The 26,518-nt window shown below is 38.9% G+C and overlaps 1 protein-coding gene across 4 annotated transcripts in view; it reads right to left on the bottom strand.

Annotated features, from left to right (window-relative positions):
* Positions 1-12,228: 12,228 nt before the first annotated feature.
* UMAD1 (UBAP1-MVB12-associated (UMA) domain containing 1) overlaps positions 12,229-26,518 on the bottom strand; it is a 218,039-nt gene continuing 203,749 nt past the window's right edge. For all 4 annotated transcript variants that reach the window (XM_070615728.1, XM_070615729.1, XM_070615730.1 and 1 more), the window contains one exon: positions 12,229-14,134. In XM_070615728.1, the coding sequence (XP_070471829.1) occupies positions 13,877-14,134 (258 nt within the window). In that variant the 3' untranslated portion in view covers positions 12,229-13,876. The remainder of the gene's footprint in view (positions 14,135-26,518) is intronic.

Genomic DNA, 26,518 nt, shown 5'->3' with positions numbered 1-26,518 from the left:
CACTCCATCTCTTTGTTGCCTCCACTCTGGAGGCTCAGAAAGCTAAATACTCATTTTGCCAGCCTCCCTTGCCTTGCAGCTAGGGATAGCCCTGAGGCACAGTCTGCCCAGTAAGATATAGGTAGCAATTTATTAGGGGCATGAGGAAAGCTCCTGTTTTATCCTGATACAAGAAAAAGATTAGACTGATATCATCCCCTTCTTCTCTTCTTCCTGCCTTGAACACAGAAGCCATATGTAGAGTTGCAGCAGCCATCTAGTTATCATTAGGGAAAGCCAGGAGATTCAAAGAGAGGGTGGCCTAGATATTGTTGAGACCATGAACCAATGCCATTATCACCTGCCTATGCTTTTTATTATGTTAGAATATATAACTCTAAGAATATATACTTGTTTAAACATTCCTGATATATTCAAATTTCAAATTAGGTTAATAATAGGGTTTGCCCACTATTTTTTTATGATGATAAAATATATATAACATAAAATTTGCCATTTTAACCATTTTTAAGTGTATAATTCAGTGGCTTCAATTACATTCACAATGTTGTGCAACCATTACTACTATTTCCAAAATTTTTCATCACCCAAACAGAAACTCTGTACTCATTAAACAATAACCACCATCCCCCTGCCCCATCGAAGTCCCTGGTAACTTTTAATCTGCTTGCTGTCTCTATGAATTTGACTATTATAGCTATTTCATACAAGTGGAATAATACAATATTTGTCCTTTTGTGTCTGGCTTATTTCACTTAGTATAATGTTTTCAAGGTTCATCTATGTTGTAGCATATATCAGAACTTCATTCCTTTTTATGGCTGAATAATATTCCATTGTATGTATATTCCTAATTTTATTTATCCATTCATCTGTTGACGGATGCTTGAGTTTCCACCTTTTGGCAATAATAGGGTTTCAAAAGGTAAAATAAAATAATATACGTAAAGCACTTAGAACAGTGCTTGGTACCTAAGAAGAATTCAGCAAATGTAACCTAAAATTATTACTATCACTAGATACCATCCCACCACATTCACCCTGTGAACTGTCCTTTGTTCCAAGGAGGAATGTAGTAGTATGTGGGTGCACTGACATAAAACTATGCTCAGGACCTACAATACAATTCGAAGCAAACAATGCTCTCATGGCTCTGTGACCATCTGCAGGTATGATGGACAACACCCCATTTTCATTTATCCATCCATCCATCCGTTCATGCATCTGTTCAGAATTTATTAAGCACCTCCTATGGGAGAAATATTATGCTTCAAACCTAAGCTGAAGTGACACATAATTAAATTGTTGAAAATGACAAAGAAGAAAAGGAGGTGTTTAATAAACATTTCTGGTGACGATGAAATAATTCAACAATCAATCATGAGCTTCAAAAATTTCTCTAGGACTGTACTGTGTCATTTCTCCAAAGTTATCAATGAACCAGGCACCCGCCTCATGAAGTCCTCATCTTGCTAGGCACTTTTTAAACTCATTCATAAATATTGTTGACTTTCATCCTTTGCACCTAATGTTTCAGTCCCAAAGGTACAAAACAAAAGCTCCCTGTAGGGACTGTCATGGCTGGTACCAGGAAGAGTACTATTTTCTAAGTGAGAAAAACAAACTTGTACCTCCGAGTAGCAGGGATAGGCAGAGAGTAGACGTTAAAGGTCTGTCCACAGCAGGCCAACTTTTGAGCAGTGGGAGATAGATTCTTGGGAGAGGATCTGATATGGGGTGGGTGGATATACTGAAGAACACATTAAAACAGGGAGTAGGAAGGAAGTTAGGAGGAGGAAAGGGTAACAAACCTCTGAGGACAGTGGTGATAGCAAATCTTACTTTGACATTGAAAATCTCTTAGACGAGGGTGGATGGTCAATCACTTAAGATCAACAACTGGAATAATGTTTGGAAGTCAGGTATACATGGAGCACCTTCTGTATAAATTTTATAATAAAATATATTTATATTTGTAATATAAAATAGTTATCGGCTTGCCCTAATGTATCTTACAATTTATTTAGAGAGTCAAGATTCACCACAAATACCTTCAGAAAACAAGTGGAAGAAACAGTGAGAAAATCAGAATACCATAGGGGTTCTGACATGGTACCTGAGTAGGCAGTAAGAAGGTTGGCCTGAGCAGGCCCCCATGGGAAGCAAGGTTCGTAGTGAGAGTGGTGCCAAAAAATATAGGGCACTAAGTAGCTCCTTCTTTTCAGGCTGTCACAAGAGAAGATGGCTTCATTTCTACGTGCTGTAGATTCTCATTCTGTTTCACCGCTCCCACCCTTGCCCTTTCTTTTCATATCTTGTTGTGTTTCATATCACACATTCTAGACAAGGTGAATATATATTAATTTTTCAAAAAAAATAAACTAACTCCCAATAAATTTTCTTGGGTTCGTCCACATAACCACCACAGGCCCTCCCAGGCACCTCTTCACATGATTTTTGTTTCACTTGGCTTACTTACCGGGTATTTCATAATGATCAAACCTGTCTTTGGCAGTCAACCTGATACTGTTACTGCTACCTGCTATTTTATATCCTGGAATGACAAGTGGTGAGAATAGAGCCTTTGTCTTTTGTTTACGTTTTGCCAAGTGCCAGGTACATTTCTGGCACTTTGTACTTAACAAGCATAACAAAGCATGCCCAGGCCGAAGGATATCACCTCTGCTGTCCTCGAGCACAACAAAGGCAGCAAGCCCAGTGGTCTCCGACCTGTAGGGCAGGGAAAGATTACACTGGGAAATGAGGCTCTTATCACAACCTACAAGAAAAAAGAAATAGTGCCTGAAGTGTATCTCCAGGAACACTACAAAAGCCTGAATGGAAATAATCTACACCCAGGAGACAACTGCTTTCCTTAACATGGGTTTTATTCCTACAATCACTCTCTGAGAGGTGTACATTGCCAAGTGTAGACACTAAGAGTCACTTAAAATTACTAGGGTGGTAAACCTAAGAAGACGAGAGATAGTTTCAGCAGATAGTGTTTCAATTAGGGGCGTTGGGGGGAGAAACTACTGACCTTTGATACTCATTTAACATAATGTTTTAATCAAGAATAAGAAGGTAATAAAGATTAAGAACTTTTTGAATTTAGGTCTGGAGACTATTTTTTGGTGAAAAGCTCATCTAATGAAAAATTTTATTACTTCTTGATGTTATAAGTATTTGCAAGTTGTTATTTAGACAACAGAAAAGCAGAATTTTGTTAACCAATGTAACAGGGATTTTTTCTTTTTATAGGCTAAATGAAAGTTTTAAAAGCTCGGCTACTATTGTTTTCCTCATTTGTTGAAAATGATGTTTATCTGCATCTTTGCATCTAGGGGGAAGAGTACCATGAAAATGTGAAACTAACGGTTGTGATAATGCATGTGGTGACCACATTTGTTAGAAATTCAATTGACTGATACTGTACAAAATCATTAAAATCAATTACAGAAATTAAAAAGTTGAATTCATGCATTAAACTGGCTACCAAATGAATGAGCCAGATAAAAAACATTTTAGAACCTGCTGCAATTGCATGAAAAATCAACATTGATAGTCTTCTTTCCTCACATAATTATTTGTTTTTCCTCAAAAATAAAATGAGCTTATCCTTCAAGAGTCCACCACTACCAAAAAGGTTAATACTTCTAAATCCTTCAGTAAGGTTAGGTTACATAAAAACAAAATGCCACAGTCCACTATAACATCAGGCATTCAATTTTTATGGTATATATTTAAATCTATACAAATCCATGATTTAAAAAGAGCCATATAATTTAATTAGCATTAATCAATGCTGATTTAATAGAAGGCAGAAAAAACTTCCCTCTATGTGTACATTAAGGAAGACCAAAAAATAAAACCCAAGTTACAATAGGTAGATTCATAGTCACTAATACGAATACAATAAAATATTTTTATTGTATTGGTACTGATACAGCTAACTAAACAAAGGTACATTTCTACTTTCAAAAAACTTAAGCAGCTAAATTATTTTGGATACAAAATAAGTTCGGGAGCATTAAGGAAATGTCGCATATTCTAGTATGAACATCTAAAAGGTTGCCGAAAGGCTTCCAACACACACTCAAGGGCAAATTCTAATGTAGATGGGATAAGAACCATGTACATTTCCTTGAAAAAATGGTGATTCAATCATTTGCCATTCAACAAACTTTTCCTGAGCACACACTATGTATCAGGCATCGTGTTAAGCATGGAAGTATATGTTAGGATCTACTCACAGAGTTATGAAGTAAACAAGTAAACAGTTACAATACTGTGGGTCAAGAGCCTTGGAAGAGAAGAGCACAGGACAGTATAAGAACACAGAAGGACATTCAGTCTGGCTTAGGAGGAATAAGGAAAGGCTTCCCAGAGGAGGTGATAAGTGAAGCCTCGTAAAAGAATTTAGCCACAGATTGGGTCCCTTGAGATTGCCGGAATGAATGCAGCTTCTGTAGTGTGCATAATACTTTTTAAAATGTCTCTTCTTCCATTTATAGTGTGTGTTTTGCAAGGACGGGTTCATTTTTTAGCCCATTTTGTGAGTTCCATGGTGCTTTTTTCTGGTGTTTTATGCAAATTGACTACTAATGACTAATGAGGACAATATGAATATATTGTTGCTGCATAAGTGTAATGTGCTGAGGTTTTGCGCTTAAAAGAGGTGTTGAGATGCTTTAGTTGTCAATGTTCACGAAAAGCCTCTTCTCTACTAGTCAAACTGCTTTAGGAAGCCCCGCCGGTGGTTTTATATCTGCAGAGCATTGAGGCTGCGCTGACTTGGCAGAGGATTGAAATTGCTTCATATTGTGGTCCTAAATTTTATGTTCACTCTACTCCCTAAAGTATACCTTAATAAATATTTTGCGACCAAAAAACCCCAAACAACAAAACAAACAAGAAAAGAAAAAGAAGATGAAGGGAAGGTCAGGGCATTTCAGACAAAAAGAACAGAATGTAAGAATGGTGAGAGAAGGTATGGCAACAGCGCAGGGCAGTGCTCATTAGGGCAAGAACACAGAGGACGTGAGTGGGAATATCATGCGGTGAGGCTAGAGAGCCAGGGGGGACCCCTTTTGCCCTACAGTGCATCAGTTCTCCAGAAGATACCAGAGAGCTATTGAAGGATTTAACCTGTTTTTTAACAAGTTCCTTCTGGCTCTAGTGTAGAGGATGGATGGATGGGGGTGGTGCTAAACTGGATGCAGGGAAATCAGTTAGGAGAAATGATAAAGGACTGGATTGAAGTAGGAGCAGTAGGTATGGAGAAGAGAATACATGTTTGAGAAACAAATCTTTAAGATATATAATTAACAAAAGTTTATCATCAGTTGAGTATGGACGAGAGTAAGGAGGAAGAATGGATAGACTCCTAGATTTCCTGTGTAAGTAATCCAGGGCCTCAAATGATATGGTCAGTACTTAGAAACGTGGAGGGAAGGATGGCTGTCAGGAATACATCAGCAAAAGAGGGGCTGCTTTCTCCTTACATCTAATATCAGTTGATGGAGGGATGCTGATTGGACCAGGCCAGGTTGTGTGTCTGTCTCTTGGGGTGCAGGAATGATACCAAGTATGATATTTCCCATCAGAACCACATGAAATCAAGAAGGAATTCCCCAAAGTAAAAGGGAGCAGAAGGCAGGGGGTGAGAAAGAACGTGGAATAAATAAAAGCCACAGCTACCATGGTCTGCTCTAGAAGCTGAGATTAAGTGTCAAGAGAGATGTCTGAGAGCAAATTCTGGATATGGGTATGGAACTTGAGAGAGTTCTGGGCTAAAGATAGATTTGGATGTGAACAGTGGCAGAGAGGCATGAATATGCCTGTGCAGGGAGAATACAGAAAGGGACCAGAAGAGAGCCAAAGATGGAATTCTGGGGAACACCAACATTTTAGGGATGGGGTGAGGAAAAGAAGTCCCCAATGGTCTAAGATGGAATGGTCACAGAGATGGAAGAAAAACCAAAAAAAGCAGTGTCACAGCAATGAAGGGTGAAAAAAATTTCAGGAGAGTGGAATTAATCAATAGTGAAAATTGCCTCAAAGAAATAAATATAAGGCATTTGGCAGATTGGAGGCGGTTCTTGTATGAACCAGTTCAGTGGAGGTTCTAACCAGGGATGGGAAATCAGATTACAGAAGTTTGATGAGTGAATAGAAAGTAAGGAAGTGGAGACACAAATATAGACCACTCTCTCAAGAAGCTTGACTCTAAAGAGAAAGAAAACAAGTTTATAGCTGGAGTTGGAAGGGAAAGATCTAAAAAGATGTTTATATAACAAGGGAAGAGAATGGGTTGAGTAGGAGATGTAAGACAGAGAAACAGAAGAAAGGTGCACTATTATCCTAGAAAAATGTCTTTTACTAAAACAAAATTATTTAAAATACCCAAATGTGCTTAAAGGAAAGCATATGAAAAAGGAAAACATTTTTCAAGGACAGGTCAGATACGATTAATAAATTCTCAGACAATACGCAAACATAACCAGGAACACGAGGGAAACTTGGCAGCTAGATAAAACCTCAAATGAGTTAATCCACAGCACGAAAATATACTGTATTGTCTAGAATCAGTTCTTACTCATCCTGAGGACATACGTAGTCATTATGGGTAGGGGAAAACACAACCTGAAAAACATGGAGAACACCCAAAACAGACAAGAGGCACAATTTGTAGAGGCCTTGGTAAACTAAGTATTATTTTCAGCTGCATAAACACAGCATGACAATTTGGGGAACTTACTGGGGCCTGAGAAACTACAGATGTTTTGAAATTCTGTTCCTTTACTTTTGGGAAGTCTCATTTATAGATAATTTAATGATTTATTTCATTGGTTTACTCATTTAACAAACCCTGATTGAGGATTTATTAAGTGCTAAGCATAAGTCTGATAGAACATTAACACGAGAGCACAGATCATTAAGGAAAATGGGTTGGTAGCTATACTTTGAAAAAGCATTTTCAATTTACTTATTGTCTTTGTGATAGAAAATACAAAGTAAAACCTATCAAAAATCTTCTTGGCTGGTGGAATATATATAGAGGATACAGTGAAAAAAACATTGTAGGGCACATTAGCTTTAAAAGGTGGAGAAACATAGGCCTAAGGATTCAAGCATTTCTTCTTAGAAGAGATTCAATAAGAAGATGAAATCTGAAGATTCCTCCCTCCTCCATTAAATTCAATTCCTAATTTCAGGCTATGAAGTAGGCAAAACAAGGAGGAAGTGTGTATTTAATTACAGATATACAGACATATATTTTTAAAAATGCTATTGATTATTGGTTCTTCATAGTTCTTAGCAGCAGTGGAATCTTCATTTCTACTGATGCCCATATCTTTATGGTTAGGAACCTCAAATATCTACCTGAGGTAGAAACTTCTAGATTTGCCTCATAAACAGGAGCTAGACCCTGCAAGGGGAAGAGGAGAGCTTCATGTTATTGTGTAAGCTGGGTTAACTGATGGTTACAGCTGCTATAGTGTGAGACAGAAAACTAAATACAGTCTGTTCCAGGCTCAAAAATACATATTGATAAACGCAAATTCCTGTGAAGATCCAAAACAAGGATGAGTAGGGAGTCTACGGGGAGAGAATGAGTATTAGGCTTCATCTTAGACCAACTGTCTGTCTGCTTGTCAGCATCTAGTTCTTTTTGGTCCTGAGAAGGCCTATTTAAACAACTAAGCTAACAATGCCACACACAGCATGTGAGTATCCAGCGTACCCTGTAGGTGTAAGAACTCGGCTTTGTTTTGCCCTTGTTCTTGAACAAAAGCTGCTTCTTTGTTAGCCTCCCAAATGTTCCTTGCCATTATGCAGAAATACATTAATTTTGAAACAAAATAAATTATGTACCTCTTGAAAAAAAAAAAGAAAAACCATACACATAAACACATTCACACAATGAAACTGACATTACCCTGTTCCTTCTTCCATGTGTCTCAGAGTTATAGCCAACACCTGTGGCCACACGAGGGGCAGACTTGGCAGCTGCAGAACCCAGATGTCAGACACTGGATTGTACATCCCTGGCAGCAGTCCTAAGTGGGAGGCTGTCTCCTTAACTGACCTCTGAAATGGTCTATTGTCTGACCTCCCTCTCTGGCCTGGCTAGCAACTAACAAGCTGTCTGTGGGGCTGGTTCAGAGTTAGCCTTCTGATGCGTTGTTCTGGATGCAATTATCCTTTGCCTTACCTTTGATTGTAAGGAATTTATTTCCTTTGTAGGGGTGAAAATTGGGACTGGGCAAATTCTTGACAAAGAACTATATTCAGGTTTCTTCCAAGGACAAAAGATGCTTTTTGCTTTGATTGATTTTTTATTCCCAACTGAAACTGGATGAGATCAACTTTATGTTTTAGCACACAGTGAGTTTTGGTTAATCAGAAGTAAAAATAAGGTTTCTTGGGCACCTCCCCCCTCCAAAAGAAGACTGAGTTTCCTCATACTGCTTCTTAAAACTACTTCTTCAAGGTTGAAAATGTAACATTTCTTTCTTTAGAAACTTACGGTGCTACAACTTTGTTTTTGCTATTACTAAAAAAGTCTCATCTATTGTAGAGATGAGCACTTTGTATCATGAGTTATCTTGGTTTTTTAAAGAGGAAAATGATTACACTATAACGTGGCCTCTATACGACTTGCGGAAGAATGACACCATGTGTTAAGTGCAACCGTTATGGGAATAAGGGAGGAAAAGGCCAGGTATCTAAGAGGGCTCCATGTACAATGCAACACTCATGCCCTACAGGGAAGGTATGCTGTACAAACTGCATGTGTAGTCCCCGCAAATTAAGGAGAAATACATCTGATATTTATAGCAAGATGAATTCTAAGGAAATTATAGAATATATTATCATATCCAACATCAAATGGTATTCATCTGCACCATGTGGGATGTTCCAAATTTCCTTTACTAACTTTTATAAAAATGTAAATATGTCTCTTGGCCACCACTCATTTAGATTTGGGAAAGAAAAGATTGAATATTCATGAGTCTCAGTATAAATAAGTAAATACTAAGTAAGTAAATTAAGAGAGACATATCTGTCATATGCAAAAATTTCAAATAATTTATGTGGCTACTCATCCCTCAAGGAAGTGGAGCTTAATTCCCTACCCCTTGAGTGTGGGCTATGCTTCATGATTTAATTCCAAAGAGTAGAGTATAAAAAAGGGGTCGGAGAGGGCTGGCCCCGTGGCCGAGTGGTTAAGTTCGCGCGCTCCGCTGCAGGCGGCCCAGTGTTTCGTTGGTTCGAATCCTGGGCGCGGACATGGCACTGCTCATCAGACCACGCTGAGGCAGCGTCCCACATGCCACAACTAGAAGAACCCACAACGAAGAATACACAACTATGTACCGGGGGGCGTTGGGGAGAAAAATGAAAAAGTAAAAAAAAATCTTAAAAAAAAAAAAAAAAAAAGGGGTTGGAGAAGAGTTACTTAGAGCGGATGAACCTAGAGAACACTACCTTGGCCAGGTGATAAAGGTTAGCACCAGCAGTAATGTCATCTTGATAGCATGTACCCTTGATATGAAATGATCTCATCGAAGGGCACTTCACCTTTGCAATCTTCCAAAAACCCATAACGCTAGTCAAACTATGTGAAAACATTAGATGAACTCCAACTGAGGGACACTCTACAAAATATCTGACCAGTACTCCACAAAACTGTTATGTCATCAAAAACAAGAAAAGTCTGAGAAACTGTCACAGCCAAAAGGGACCTAAGGAGACAATGGTGACCGAATGTAATGTGTTCTACTGGCTGGGATGCTGGAAGAGAAAAAGGACATTAGGGGAAAACTGTGAAATCTGAATAGAGGGAGACTTTAGTAAATAGTAATGTAACAATGTTGGCTCCTTAATTGTACCAAGTGTAGTATAGTAATGTAAGATGTTAAGAATAGGGGAAACTGGGTGAGAGGTATCTAAGAACTCTGCACTCTTTTCATAACTTTTCTATAAATCTAAAACTTCTAAAATAAAAAATTTATTTAAATTTTTAAAAAGATGATTAACATATGGCTATACTGACTGTAACAGAGTTGCTATGCATCAATCAATACGTCTCTTTCTTTCTCTTTTCCACCTATACCTATCCAACAAACCAGAGGGCATGAAGAGTCATTTTCCTCACACATACTCTTTCACACACTTTATCTTTCAGGCAATGCAGTATGAATGGAGTCAGACATATTCTGAGAGTTTTAGATTTTCCAATAATATTTAGGTCATGCCCTTAGTAATATGACACAAATGCTCAAAAGATAATGTCCACAACCCATATTTCTCAACAGCTTTAAAAGATGTAACATCCTTCAACCAACTATCCAACACACATATATTTCATGTGAATGTTATAAATGACATGATTAATAAGACAATGTATTAATCTCTGAAAGTAACATATTCTTTGCTAGATTACTGAGGGCAGGTTCACTTATTGATCAATTGTTATCATGAGGAGTAAGGTAAGGTCTGATGTACCCCTGTTTTAGAACATGGATGAGGTTATTCTTTGCTACTCCATATCTGTCCCTTAGAATAACAGAAAAAAGGTCTCTGGGAATTTTAGAAGAGATTTCTTTCATAATGTTTTCAATTTATCATTTTACTTTGAGAAAGGGGAAAAAAGCGGTGTCAATGAATGTTCTCTTAAAAAAAAACTTGTGGGTTTCTAGAATTGTTAACAAGAAATGTGCTTTTGTTAACATTTAATGGTATAATTTTAAAAGTTCAGTTAATCAAAATAAAATTAACCATAATAATAAATTGGTCAGAATTGCCTCTCTAATTCTGTTTTTAGGAAAGGATACAAATGCCATTAAAGAAAACTGAGAAGGAGCCAGCCTGGTGGCATAGTGGTTAAGTTGGCACACTCTGCTTCAGCGGCCTGGGGTTGGCAGGTTCAGATCCTGGTTGCAGACCTATGCACCATTCATCAAGCCACGCTGTGGTGGCATCCCACATACAAAAAAATAGAGGAAGATTGGCACAGATGTTAGCTCAGGGACAATCTTCCTCAAGCAAAAAGAAGAAGATCAGCCCTGAGCTAACATCTGTTGCCAATCTTCTTCACACACACAAAAAGAAAGCTGAAAAAGAATACATGCAACTTCCTGAATATATTTTAGGGTTAAGATTCAGTGAAATCACTTAGACATCCTGTACCTACAGTACCTCGCAATGATAACTTAGGTTAAGGAAAGGGATTATGATGCTTGATAGAGAAAAAAGGTGTTTCTTATGGAATTCTTAACTAAGGAATTGCAGAAGAGTTAACCAACATATTTTAGGAATATTTTTCATAATGAGGTATTTAATATGGAAAAAAATGGGTGGGAGGGATCTACAATAAGTACAGGTAGCTGTGTTTTACATTACTCTTTACAAAGTTCAGTTAATACACATTTTGTATTTCATTAGACTATTGTCTGTGTGTTTGTGTGGTTAGTAATGAGAATTATAAGAGCTCCCTTTCCCAGAACACCTATGGTGTGTCAAGCTTTATGCTGCCAGGCATTTGACATATACCATCTAAAACCCAACACAGCCCTACAGGTCACATACAATTACTATTTGACAAGCCAGGGAACTAAGGACACCAGAAGTTAGGGGACTGACTCAAAGTCTCAGTTTGTAAGTGAGGAAGCCATTACGAACTCTTTCGGGCTGCCTTAATGAATGTACACTTTCCCAGCAGAGCATACAGCTTTGTTATAATTTATAGTATAATTATTAACACTGTTAAAGTAAATGCTTATTTATTACTTACTAGGTGACTTAAAGCATTTAACCTTTCTATGCTTCACGTTTCTCTTGGGTAAAATGGAGTTGGCTGGTTGATTTCTAATGTTACTTCCGGTTTTAAAATAGCAACATTGATTTTTATACAGGATAAGAAAATTAAAACAGCCATTTTCATAATATTTTTGTTAAAAATAGGTCATTAACACTGGCCCTTACTAAATTTTGTGATGATAGGGATCTATCCAGAGATGTTCATGTGATACCCCCAAATCTCTCCAGTCCTATTAAGCCAGGATTAGTGATCTTACCATTTTTCAATTTTATTCCTCAAAACTTACCTATAAGAGGAAATTTCATACTTTTCTCTGCACTACACAAACTGTTTGCATGCAGGTATGAATAATGAAAAGAAAACCATTTTTCTGGATCTAAAAATAATCAAAATATCAGTTTATTTTAATTCACATTTATTTAAATATAATAATTTTTTGTTGACAAATTAAAACACTTATATGCATATTTATAACATGTTAGACATAAATATAAATGAAATGTATGAGTATTTTAGAAAAATTTAACACACAGACAAATTGATGAAATGTTTACATTTAGCTTTAAGGTACATTAACACGGATATTGAAAAGGATGTGCTTTTACAAAAACTGCTATAAAACGTTCACATTTGCATTAGTAATAAGTCACATTTCCTAGACTGATGTTCTGTGAAAACTATGTAAAGATCTAATTGACTCATTCACCTCATATGGTGACATTGTTTGTAAGTGAAACATATTTTTGTCAATAGAAATGTTCATTTAACTTTTAAGTAGTATATCATTTTTATCAAGACCACGCTACATTTATTAATACAACATGCATAACATTAAAACTTGAATAGTTCAGGTATCTTTATGCACAGTATTTAGTTTTGCTATGGTACTCTATCTTTGAAAAATATACTTAAAATTTGGCACAGAATTAATAAATTGTATTGCTCCTAATCAAAACAAGTGTGATTTAAATTTTCCATGGCATAGTCAGTACTGTATCACAATTTACCTTCCCTTTACAGTTTATTGACCAGTGGCAGTTCTTTTCTCTTTTAGTTGAAATAAATAATGGCTATTCAAGAACTAAAGGCTCTATCTAGTTGTTCTGCCCACACTTTAATTGGAAATGAGTTGATTTCAGTTTTTCTAGAAGTAAAACATTTCCATCTGCATTGTGGCCAACAACTTTTTAAATAAGGGTGTTATCAGCAATAATATTTATCATCGGGTGATTGTTCTTAGGAGGCAGAGAGGTTGAAAGGAAATGCCGATCTCTTCATAAATGGGGAACATAGCAAATGCCAAGTGAGGCAGAAGCAGGGAAAGTTCTTCGGAAAGCTGGTGAGAGAGCGCACTCTGAAGCAGCAACGAGGCAGAAAACAAAGGCAGAACACAGGACTCGCTGAAGGTGGAAAGGACTACCACGGGTTTACAGAAACCGAAATTTATCACTCAAAAGAAACAGCGTCCAGAGCAGTGATGGCATTCTTGTATCAGCAAACTACCACTGCTTTTTAGGAAAAATTTAAAATGTCCACATCAATCTCTCAATCAAGACAGGAGAAGTTAAGCTAACAGGCAAATTTTTTTCTGAATTCATTCATAAACACTGTGGAAGAAGAAAAGGAATAACATTAATTCGAGCTTCCTCCAAACTAGAGAAGAGAATTCACACTCCCTCTGAGCGTAGACTTCAGAGTTGTGGTAACTAAGAAAAATGCCACAGTTCTTTTTCACAGTTCTTCTAAGATACCTCTGAGGTGTTATATTTTGAGAGATCGGTTGACGGAATCAACTCCTTTCATAAAACCTTGATAGCCTAACTTTTATATTTATTATTTGGAGGAAAGGAAGTAGAACTTAAGTTCAGTTTTTATACAAATACACTTTATTCTAAAAAATAGAGCAATGAACATAATATTATTTTCTTTGCTTTATGATCCTTGCTTTTCTGAGGGTTTTTAAACAGCGAAATGGCAAGGAACATCAAACAAGTTAAACAGGCAAACATTTGTTTTAAAGCTGTTAAGGTGCAAACAGACTTACAATTAGGAATCACAGAGCACTGAATTTTCAAGAGTGAAATCATACCAAAACCGTGATAAGTTTTCGCTGACATCATAGGAGAGTAAGTGGTCTGGAAGGTCACTGATGGTGCCCTGCACGGCCAGCACGTGCGGGGCCAAGGTGAAGGGTACGTCGCTCAGAAGCTCAGCCATTAATGAGTTGTTTTCCAGAGTCTGGCCTGCCTTATTTTCCATCTCGGGGCCTGCTACAGTCACACTGGATGAGTTTTCTTTGCCGGTCTAAAAATACATATATATTTAAGTCATTTAGACCTTATGGACTTTGAAGTTTAGTAATGGTAAATGTGGCATTATTATATCAAAATGATTGAGAAATGTGGAATACATTAATATTCCCAGATTAGAATGCAACTATTTACTTTACTTGAGAAATACCTCCATTTAAAATGAATCCTAAACCCTACTCTTACTCAGACTGACGACCCATGGCCCCCTCAGATACAAACGGGCCTTCTTACTAGTGCCCCAGCCCAGATACTATCTACAAAGCCTGTCTCTGCTTTTCCAAATCCGACATAAGCTTTCAGGCTCTAGAGAATTCCCAGCTTCCCTGTGAAGTCTTATATCAACATAGTCCGAAGTGACCTTGCCCACTTCAGAACAATTATGGGGCAAATTGCCTAGGATATTATTTGGTATTTCTTAAATGTGTCCTTGCTAGTTGCTGTTTCATATGCACGTCTTCTCCCCAACTAGAATCTAGGGTCCTCGAGGGCAAGCAATCCATTTGACATATCCTTGTATTCTCCACTTTGCACACTTTACTGCTTTACCCTAATATGTATTTGAGAATTTACCACTAATGTGTGCCCTAAGTAGTGAGTGAGTGCCTGACTTTCACTGGAACTAACATGTTACGTAAGTTATTCAGATAAGAAGAATTGATATATCTTGTTCAATTTCTTTAAAATTGGTACATCTTGGATACAGTAGTTTACCAAATAGACATGTACTAGGGTGTTCGTAACAGCACTCTATGCAAGCCCAAAACTGGAGACTACCTAAGTATGCATCAATAGCAGACTGGATAATAAACAGAAGTATTTACAGCAATGAGAACAAATGACCTGCCACTACAAGTGGCTGAAACCTACCTCAAACCAGCTTAGGCAAAAATTTACTCCCGCCCCCCACCTGGTCTCGCGCAGAATAAAACCCAGAGTCTTTACAGAGGCCTACAAGGCCCTTCACACTCTGGCCCCCGGTACCTCTCTGCCCTTATCCCCAGCGAGTCTGTCCTGGCTCGCTCCTTGCCGGTCCCACTGCCTCCATGCTGTTGCTGGGGCGCACCCAGCCTGCTTTGACCTTTGCTTTTCATTCCCTCTGCCCAGGAGGTTCTTCTCCCGGATATACACAGGGCTGCTTCCCTCACCTCCTTCCAAGTTTGGCTTTCATGTCACCTTCTACGCGAGGCCTTCCCTGACCACCTTATTTAAACCGTATCCTGCCCCTCACCTCCTCCACTCCAGCACAGCCTGTCTCCCTCTCCTGCTTTTTTCCTTTCCACAGCCCTTAGGTTATATAATTTATTCTGATTATCACCCCTTGGAAGCTTAAGGAGTTTTTGTCTCTCATGTTCACTGCTGTATCCCAAATGCCCAGATCAGTGTCTAGTGCTCGGTAAATATTTGTCAAATGGATGAAAGCAGACATGACTTTTGCCTAATGGTTATAAATGCTGATAAATTCTTTAAGTCTAGAGGAGAATGATTTTCTGTGTAAAAAGCAACAATTTTGTAAAACTTTTTATTGAGGTGTAAAATACAGAAAAACGGTACACTGTAAGTGTACAGCTTGCTAAATTTTAACCAACTAAACACCTGTGAGCCACCATCACCCAGATCAAGAAACAGAAATGAGCAGCTTCCGCAGCCCTCCTGGTGCCTCCTTCAGTCACGATCAGCCCCCTGCGCCCTCAGTCACCATCCCGACTTCTAACAGCATAGATTAGTTTTACCTATTTTTGTATTTTAAATGAAGATAATCATACATTATGCACTCTTTTGTTTCTGGCTTCTTTCACTCAACATTATATGTATGAGATTCGTCCACATTGCTGCATGTGGGATTAAAAAAATTTTTGAAGAACATATTGTCGCAGAGGAGATACATTCTGACTATCTTAAAAGAACCACTTTGGTTGCTGTGTTGACAGCAGACAGCGGGGAGAAGGGTGGACAGGGAAGGAAGCAGGAAGACCCCTGGGAAGGAGAGGTGATGGTGACGTGGATTCGGGTTAGGGTTATGATAGTAAAAGTGAGACAAAATGGTTGGATTTGGGGATAGACTTTAAGGATAAAACCAATAGGATCTGCTGATGGAAAGGATGGTGGGGTATGAGAGCAAGAGCAGAGTGAAGAATGAAGCCAAAGTTTTTAGACTGAGCAGTAAGTATGGAGTCTCCACCTCCAGGGATGGAAAAGAGTGTTGGGGAAGCCAGCTTGGACAGGAAGATCAAGAATTCAGTTTTGGACGTTCCAGGTGCCTAAGAGACATCCAAGTGTAGGCAGGGGGATACAATTTGAGTCTGGAGCTGGGTGAGATCTGGTGGAGAAAATTTCCTTAGAGTGTGTTTGAAAGAGGATGGGGGGAGGGGGGTCGGCCCTGTTGCCCAGTGGTTAAGTGTGCATGCTCTGCTTTGGCGGCCCAAGGTTTTGCTGGTTTGGATCCCGGGCACGGACATGGCACTGCTCATCAGGCCACGCTGAGGCGGCATCTCACAAAGCACAACTAGAAGGATCTACAACTGGAATATACAACCATGTACTGGGGGCTTTGGGAAGAAGAAGAAAAGAAAAAAAATTGGCAGGAGATGTTACCTCAGGCGCCAATCTTAAAAAAAAAAAAAAAGAGGATGGGGGAAAGAAAGTGAAGACAAATGAGAACAAACAATTTTTTGTACATGTTATGCTGTAAATGGGAAAAGAGATATGGGCGAGTAGCTGGAAAGAGATGTGGGGTCAAGGGAGGTTTCTCTTGATTTTTCTTTTTGTTTTTTAAGTCGGGAGAAATAATGGTAGTTTATATGCTAATGTGAGGAAGCTCTTAAGAAAGGAGAACTTTGTGGAGATTCTCTAGAGAAAGAACTGCTCTCCTCACAAAGCATCCCCCAACATCTAGAACAGAGGCCAGCAGGAAATATTTGTTTAGTGAATGACTTCAAATTAATGAAGTTTCCGAACACATCCCTGCCAAGAGCTGTCTTTAACTTCACTTGAAAATAACACACCAGAGTACTTTCTTAGGACTGCAGCTAGAACAAGTGTAACCACACCCTGTTATGACAAAGCTTATTAGAAAGGCCCATGTATGCAATGGACAGAACCTGCCTCCTGAAACCTGACTGTGACTTAAATGCCGAGTGTCCCTGGTCTGACGAGAGCACTGGGATCAGTGAGTACTGATGCCACAATTCCAGCCTCGGTAAAACACATCACTAGACACAAGTTTCCTCAAGATTACGGATGCACCAGGGCCCTGGTTACTATGGAGCAGCTCGGCAGAGTGTTTAAGAGCTCAGATTCTAGAGCCCGACTGCTTGGGTGCAAATGCAAGGTCTCCTGCTTATATAATAAGCAAATGGCCTTGGGCAAGTTATTTAACTTCTCTGTGCCTCAGTTTCCTTAGCTGTATTATGAAGTCAATAATAGTACCTATGTCATAGGATTGTTATGAGGGTTAAATGAACCAATGTTCCTAAGCAGGAAGAATAATGCTTAGCACATGTTAAAATAAGTGAATAAATAAAAACTTTAGGAATGTCACATCCCACTTGGCTTTAGATAAAGTTGAGGATCCATCTTTTGTTTTTGACATTCACTGGTGGTTCAAATAATCTTACCTTCCCCTCTCCTCTGATATCTTGCCTTCTCTCTTAATCTCATATGCAAATGTTCCCTAGCTCTGTTAGTCTCATCTCATACTTGAACTTTCTTCTCTTTCTTTCTTGTGCACAGAATGTTCTCCAGCTTCAATAGCCAAATCATCTCCTTTCTTAAACAAAAGCATTCTTGAAATCTCACCTTCTCCACAAAGAGGACCTGTAGCACTTTGCTTCCCAAATACACAACTTCTAAGGTTTAACTCTCTGGCAGCAACATTTATTCCTTTGTTCATGCTTTTATTAATCCTCTTTTCTTTCCTTCACAAATCATTCTTATCTGTCAGAGCGTAATTCCTCAAGGACAAGACTATCTAGGATAATAAAGGAATTGAGTCATGTGGTTTCTGGTTCAAGTTCTCCTGATAAAACTACCATATAATCTGAAGGGGGCTGCTTCATCCACCTGGGCCTCAGTTCTCTGTTCTGCGAAATGAGTGGTGAGGGACAAAAGATGATGATGATGAAGACAACGACTGGCAGAGATTGAACACTCACTTTGTGCCAGGCTTCATCTAAACTGTTTAAGTGTTTTCACTCATTTAAGTCTGACAACAGCTCTCTGGGAGGTGTTCTATTATTAGTCCCATGTTAAAAACAAGAGGACACTGAGGCACAGAAAGATTATGGAAGTTGTCCTGGGTCACACAGCTAGTCTGTGGTAAAACTGAGAATCGAACCCAGTGCTCTTTAATGCTCTGCATTCTAAGATCCTGCCCACTTCAGACATGCTTTGGATAGATTGGCTGGCTGAATGAACAAGGGCCTTGAAAATTTAGGGGACAGTATTAGAAAAAAAATGACAGTTACTAACATAGCATATCCTGGCTTAATTTAGAAGGAAAAAAAGATTCTATCTTTTACCTGTAGGAAGAAAAGACTGAGAAAATCATTAAGGTGACAGATCTGAGACTGAAGAAGGGATGGAAAAGCAACCGTAGTTTAAGAGATATTTATCCCTGGGAATGAATCGACCCAGTAGTGTGGATAAACCATGGGGAAAATGCGATGGACAGTGAAACAAGATTGTCTGAGTGGATCATTATCGAAACAGAGCGATAGGAAGGTAATGGGCATGCGCTATAGTGGCCTTTCTACCTTTGTATATGTTTGAAAATTTTCCATAGTAAAAAGTTTCCAAAAATTAAATTAACTTTAAAAATACCATGGACAAAATGTTCCACCAAATGCCTCCTAGAAGGATCTGAATTTCAGCTGTGCTGTATGTATGACTCCAGCATCTATCTCTTAACAGTTGGCTAGAGTGCAACGTTACAGTCTCCAAGGAGGCTGCCTGCCCTCTTGGCAGCAGGGTGAGTGCCATGATGCAGCTGCTGTTGGCATGCTGAGAGCTGGAAGGGGAGGAATTATAAGGCAAAACAAGAGTAAGTCACAAAGAAAATGTGAGTCAAAATTCAAGGACCCCACACCCACCAACCCCGATCAGTAAGTCTCTAGCTTGGCAGCCAGTGGCAGCAGAGGTGGGGGCTGAACGCTGAAACAGGTGCACGAGTTCCCCTGCAAAAAGCAGCTCCTCTCTCAGACACAAAGCCTTTCAATTTTTCATTTGCATAATAAAATGGGTCTTTAAAGGGAAGAATGAGTATGTTAACCACAATGGAGCAAAAAGAAAAGAATCAATTAACCTTATGGTTAATAGCCAGATTTTTAAAAATTACTTCAAATATTATATTCATAAAGCATATTCATTATTTTTGTGATTAATCCTGTTCACAGAAATGCTGCTATGATAATGCTCTTGAGTATAAGTTCCTTCATATAATCTAACTTTAATACTTGTTTTCACATTAGCGTTTGCCCTTACATGGTTTAAATATGAATATACCATGTCAGAATGGTTTTTTAAATCTTAGGGAGAAAATAAATTTCCCTATCTTTATCATTACAACAAACGAAGTTAACAATTATGTTGTCATGTTTGTATAAAAATTATTTCTTGTTCATCAGTTAACCTGTTCAAAAATGGATAGGCCAAGTTTACCTTGGGTTCCTCACATTCCATTATCTTTATTTCAAATAATTCAAAGAGGTTTATAGGCATTATTCCTCCCTTTCTTGCAGAGAGGCTGTAAAGACTCATGAGGTTCAATCTGTAAAATCTTCTCAGAGCTTAGGAAAAAATACACTCCAAGAACACAAGGCACAGAACATTTTTTAGTAAAAGCTTAGAAAAATGAAGTCACTTTCCTAGAGCAACAGAAGGTTAGTGGCATCCTTGTGAACCTCTCTTGAGTGTTTGAAAGCAAGGAAATGCAGGTTTAAGAACAGATAACTACATTTTCCTAGCACAAAAGCCCCAGTAACCACCATGAAATCTATTACGGGATGCCAACTTTGCAAACCCGCTAACAACTGGAGACTTCATCTTCTTAGCCATACCTGACTAAAGTATGAATGTTTTGTTAATATGAACATCACCTATATTTGGCATCTTTTAAAACCTGCTTTTTTCTGCAACTGGTGCCTCAGATAAGTAGAGACAAAATAGTGTCCTATAAAAGCAAAATATTGAAGCATTAAAATTTAGAAACCAGCCTTAACCAAACAGTAAGAGAACCTATTAAAAGAACATGAAACCAGGTATAAAACACCCATCTAACACATTCAATTTACATGCAAAGAAGGTAGCTATCTCACGCATATTTCTAGGGAACAGAGTTATAGTACGGAGAGGTAATAGCAAGCTCAGGCTGTCTGTGCCTTTAAATTCTAATGTCTATAAATAAAAGACATGTTCCTTTGAACAATAGCCTGAACAGGCAACACTGTCACTTTATCTCCCCAGATAACTATCCATTCTATTCTGGCTTCAGCTGCTATCCGCTTGCATTACATCAGCATCTTGATGGGGGTGGGGTGGGGGGCAAATCCGAGTCAGAAGCATCAGGGGACAAGAGGTTAGGAGAAGGTGATCCAAGTAATGGCACCGTTAAGGCAGTACTCAAGCTTCTTATTTTTTTCTAAGAAGCCAGCTGTTAATAAATGTCTGGCTAGCTGATAAAAGCCCAAGGATCGGTCTCTTACACCTACATAAGTCCTAAGCAATAGTCTCCTTGCACTCGGGAGAAATTTTATTGTGAAGGTAGAGACTGTTTCCTATTTTTCTGCATATCCCCACTGCCCAGAACAATAGTACCAGAGCACAGAACAAGTGCTCATTAAATATTTTTGAACAGCACTGAATCTGGTCCCATGGTTTCTCAGATACTCTAGGCACCCCACACTTGATTTTTTAAATTGAGGGGTTAAGCCAAAGAAACAAACAAAAGGCCAGAACACTTTACCACTGATACAGATAAACAGGTGGAAGAAAGCTGAATTTACTGAAAACCTATGTGTTCCATGTGACCTGGGCTCCTGGTTCAAGGAAGCTCTATATTTGAATAGAAACTAAGAAGCTACCTTAGAAAATAGATATTTTCTTTACTCCCTTTCCTTTCTGATCTCTGACATCATTTACATTTTGGCTCATGGTTTTTTTTTCGGTATTTCTTCCCTTTTCTCTTTTCTTTTTTCCCTCAGTACTTCCACCTGCTTGTGCTCCCTGCTTCTCCCATCTTTCTTTAAAAAAGAAAAAAAGTTCTCCTGACTTCCTCTTTTCAGAACTCCAGCTAAATGCATACAAGTGAAGAAGGGGAAGTGAGCCGGCTGTCACTTGCTTCTGTCATCTGTTCCATGTATTCTTGGAAAAGTGGCTTGACTAAAGCCGGAAAATCTTCTGTACTAGCCAACTAGATGAGGGGGGATGGGGAGTGGAAAGAGGAAAGAGAAGCATTTTAGGAAAGGAACCAGCAAGAAACAGTGTGTTCAATGTGGGGATCCTGTTTAATGCTGGTTTTGAAAATACAAAAGGCTGTTCCAGTGATTTTTTAAAAAGTTATTTTAAAAGTCAGTTTATAGAAATTCATGATCTTTAACCTTAAGCAGTCCAGACATCTCATATTTTCCCAGCAGGCCTTCCTCCCTCATTCTCTCTGGCACATATTTCATCCTTTCTCTTCTCTCGCCCTGCATCACCACCTTCCTCCCCACTGTCAGCAGGGGGGCTAGCCTCCTACTTAACAGAGAAAATAGGAAGCATCAGGTGAGGATCTCCTCTACCTGCTGCACCCAAAAAACTTATCTGCATTTGCACCCATTTGTGCTTCCCTCCTGCCGCAATGAGCAAGTTCCCCTCCTGCTACCCGAAGTTAGTCCCTCCCCTGGTGCTCCGCATCCATCCTGTCCCGACTTTTCAAGGACACGGCTTCATCAATTTAAAGGTGTCTCCTGACTGCTAATCTTTCATATAATCAATTCACCATTTACCGAGAATTCTCCTCCATCTATATCGCCCATTGGCATCTCACCCACTGAGCTCTCACACTGTCTACTTTTTTTCAGAGCCAGGCTGACACCACTGTTGATACTCGCTATCTGCTTCACTCTTCGCCCACTGCAATCTGCCTTCTAGCTCTGCCCCTCTACTACACTGCTTCCTCCAAGGTTACTAATAATCACTCTTTTGCTAAACTCAGATGTTTTGAAGTGCTAATCTTATATGACCTCTTTGTAGCACTTAAGACTGGTGACTCTCTGAGTTTTTATTTTTTGGCTTCTGTGTCACTTAGTTTGCCTTCTATTTGTCTATTCTTTTGTCTATTTCTGAAATGATGGTGGTATTCTCCAGGGTCTCATTTCTGTTCCTTTATTTCTCTTAGTCTCAACGCACTTCCCTGGATGAGCTTCTCCACATCCATGGTGCCTACGGCCCTACTCCTCCACTCCCGAAAAGTAGATAAGAATGGAGATATGTGCATGCATCGACACACACACAATGTCGAACCCAGATTTCTTTCTAGAGCTCTTAACCAAGATGTTCAAATCCTATTACGTATTTTCTTTTGGATATTCATTAGGGATTTTAAACTCAACATGTTCTAAACCTAGCTTTATTTCCTTTCCCAACTCTACTACAAACTTAATGCTCTCCTAATATTTGCTGTATCGGTGAAGGTTGCTAAGATGGTTGCCTAATACAGAAACCTGAATTATCTTTGACCTCTCTCACCCTCTCACTTCCTCCATCTAGTAACTGACCGAGTCCTGCTGATTTTGATGTTTCTAATGTCTCCTCAAGTTTATCCATTTCTCTTCAAGTTCGCCATCACTCTCCTAATGCAGGCCGTATGCCCCTACGCAACATTCTCCCTATCACTGGTGATAGCTAAACCATATGTTCTTCCTTGCTTAAAATTCCTTGATGCCTTTGGAGAACAGAACAAACTCCTTATCGTAGCACATAAGGTATGACTGGCCTTGCTTACCCCTCCAATTTCTTTTATTACCATTCCCTCAACTCCATCCATACCAAGCTATTTGCTATTATCCAAACATGCTAGCCTCTCTAGCTCTGAGCCTTGGCTCATTCAATTACTTTTGCCTAAATTAGGATATCTTTCTCTCTTCTTCGACTCCCTTTATCTTGCCTTTAGGATGCACATCAGGACTCTTTTAGAAAGATTTCCCCAAGCAACTCCTCAAACCTGGGTCAAGTGGCTGTCTGTGTATTGCCATAATAGCCTGTGTATGCCTCTCTCACAGCATAGATCATACTGGAAAGAATTCTGTGTCACCCTCCTAAAACTATGGGCAGCTCAAAGCCAGGGACAATAGCTTTCAGTTCCATTTCCCTAGCAATCCCAGCAATGCCTGGCTGATAATAGGTGATCAACACATGTGTACCGAATGACTAAATAATTTAAATTTCTTCATAAATTTTATATTCAAATTTATTCAGAATAAGCTAGGCATTATTATGTTGATCCTAAATTTCTGCATTTTTTTTTTGTTTCCTAACAAGATTTTACCAACTGTTTTTCACATTATCACCAACATGGTGAACTATGGATGGTATTAAATACAGATAGAACTTAAAAGTAGTTTGAGACCCCAGCTACATCTATTTCCTCAAGAATGGGAGGGGTTGCTCTTGACTTGCCAAATGAACAACTTCACAAATATGTCTCCCAATGGAAGTTCAATGAGGTCCTGCTCAAATGTAGATGAAACTGGGAAATATTTTTACCATACACCCACCCTCCTGTCACGGAGAGAGAGGAAGAAGCTAACCTTATCTACTCCAAATTCCCCTTAATCAACTGTCTGTTCAGACTGCTACTACAAACTGCCATAGACTGAGTGGCTTATAAACAACAGTAATTTATTTCTCACGGTTTTGGAGGCTGGCAAGTCCAAGATCAAGGCGCCAGCAAACTCAGTGTCTGGTGAGGGGCTGCTTCCTGGTTTATAGACTGCCTTGTTTTGGCTATAACATCACATGGCAGGCCCAGGATCACTCTGGGGCCTCTTTTTAAGGGCACTAATCCCTTCCATGTGGGCTCCCCTCCATGACCTAACCACCTCCCAAAAGCCCACCTCCAAATACCCTCACACTGGGGAGTAGGTTTCAACATATGAATTTTGGGGAGACACGTTCCCCTGAGAGCATCAACCTGCCTTTCACAGCTCTTCTCTCCCAGGAACCAGTATTTCTCCATAACTCCATATGTGGTCCAGTCTCAAGGAGCTGCAGTGTAGCCTATGCTTGGGAGCAGGGCTATGGGGGACAGCCCAGAAACAAGGTGGGAGGACTAGGTAAGCACTGGAAGGGGAGGAAAGCCTCCGAGATCAATAGGAGGGTAGGAGAGGGAATGGGTAGATAAATTCTATTTAACTTCTGTCCACCTCTCTTAAAGAGAAAAGCCTCTTTCTTACTTCTCTGGTTTCCATAAAAAGGGATTTTTCTCTAAGTACCTTGGCCTTCTGCCCCCCCGCTATTCCTCCCCAAGAAGGTAGACTGAGTGACCTGGTTGGTCGATGACAGCCATAGGTCCATGTTTCTAGATGGAAGGAGCTAAACCATCCAAGGTCCTGAGGCCTGGGGAGAGTCTCTTTCTCCTTCTCTCTCTACTTGGACCAAGGGAGACAAATAGCCAGAGTCAGAGTGTCTGCTGTGCTGACTTAAACTTTCCCACAGGTGTAGACACAGGTGACCTTATTGGTCTTATTGGGAGTGTGGAAGTCCTTTTTAGCTACTACACTAAGCTGCCTCCTCCAACCTAGGCTGTATTAGTCAAAAGCGAATCATCTTGTTTCTCTGTTTGCTGGCTCTTTGGTCTTATCGCTCCATTGGCCCAGGATGCAGGTGAGGAAAAGGGATGCCCTTTATTACAACATTAAAACCCAGCCAATTTCTACTTCCCAAAGCAATAACATTTACACCGAAAAACAGAGGCATATTAACCACACCAAAACAAACAAACAAAAACAACAAAGTCATGCAGATATTAAATGACCTGGAAATTAAAAATATAATAAACTAATGGTTTTTAAAACGTACATGCCCTACAGTACTCCATGAAACAACTTACTGGTATGATTTTAATGGTTTCGTAATTCATTTTAATCTGTGGGATCAGAAAAGTTCTAATCAAAATCTTGGAAAAATGACAACATTTGTTTAGTGCTTTACGCAGTTTTCGAAGTGGTTTCACATACACTATTTCATTTGAGCCTCACAACCCCCTAAATTTGATAGGGAAACCATTGTTTCTATTCTCACCTTCTGAGGCTTAAAGTTTAGTGACTATCTAAGATCACACCACTAAGAATTGGCAGAGACTTGTACTCTGGGTCTCCTGACTTAGAATCCAGTGCTCCCCTCTGATGTAAAGGCCAACATCAAGGGAAATAATTTTAAAGCTTACTTTTCTGGTTGTATTTTTTTTAAAGGACTTAAGTTTAGCAATTTCCCTATGGACAAGTGTTGTCTGAGGTGGAAGATGAAGGTCCAAAAATGCAGACTATGCCACTGTAGGAACAGGGTTTAAAGCACCGCTTCAACTCAGCATCCTATCTCCAGGTTAGACGTGCCAAGCTCGATACAGTATGTAACAGCTCAGAAAACCACAGCATCTGATCACAGCCGTGGTTACACAACGGCTTAGGCTTTTGTGCATGAATTCTTCAAGCTTATTATGTATACCACAGGTCTGAAGAATTTGATATCCCTTATTAGTCACACTGGATTCTACTTAACTTCCCATTTATATAGCTTTATTGATGTTAAATATCTATTCAACTTATTCAGAATGCAATGCAACACAATCATATTTTTTCCAGATAATTTCAAAGGAAAACAATGAAAAGTGATCTTGCACATCTCCTCAGCACACTGAATATTAATTTCATTCAAATGAATGATTTTCATTTTGTAAAACAATAAAGTACTTCAACCGTCTGTATATACAATAAGAAAGGAAATGGAATACTTTCTATTTTTAAAGCTGGTAAGAAAATATAAATACATTATACTCATTTGTTTTTACATAATTAGATAGACATCACTTATAAAATATTGATTAAATGGAAATAAATAGCATAAGATACTAGCGGGAAATACAAAAAGAAAGTAAATCTAAAAATACTAAGTTGTAGCTACATGCTGTTTTTTTTGGCATGTGCTTTGATGGAATGAACATTTGACAAATTCATAACCTAAGTATAATATATATTTTTAAGAACAAATATTTAGATATTATTATAAACAATAAAAATGTAATTATTTCATGTTAAGGTGGTTGTTTGAAGACAGAAAGCTAATCTGTTTTGCTGCTCTTAATTGATACTGAAAAGTTTATATTGTCATTGTTTCCACTATT

The sequence above is a fragment of the Equus przewalskii genome, chromosome 4 (genome assembly GCF_037783145.1).
Source record: "Equus przewalskii isolate Varuska chromosome 4, EquPr2, whole genome shotgun sequence".
In the NCBI taxonomy this organism is placed as follows: Eukaryota; Metazoa; Chordata; class Mammalia; order Perissodactyla; family Equidae; genus Equus; species Equus przewalskii.
This window is presented reverse-complemented; position numbering and strand designations above follow the sequence as displayed.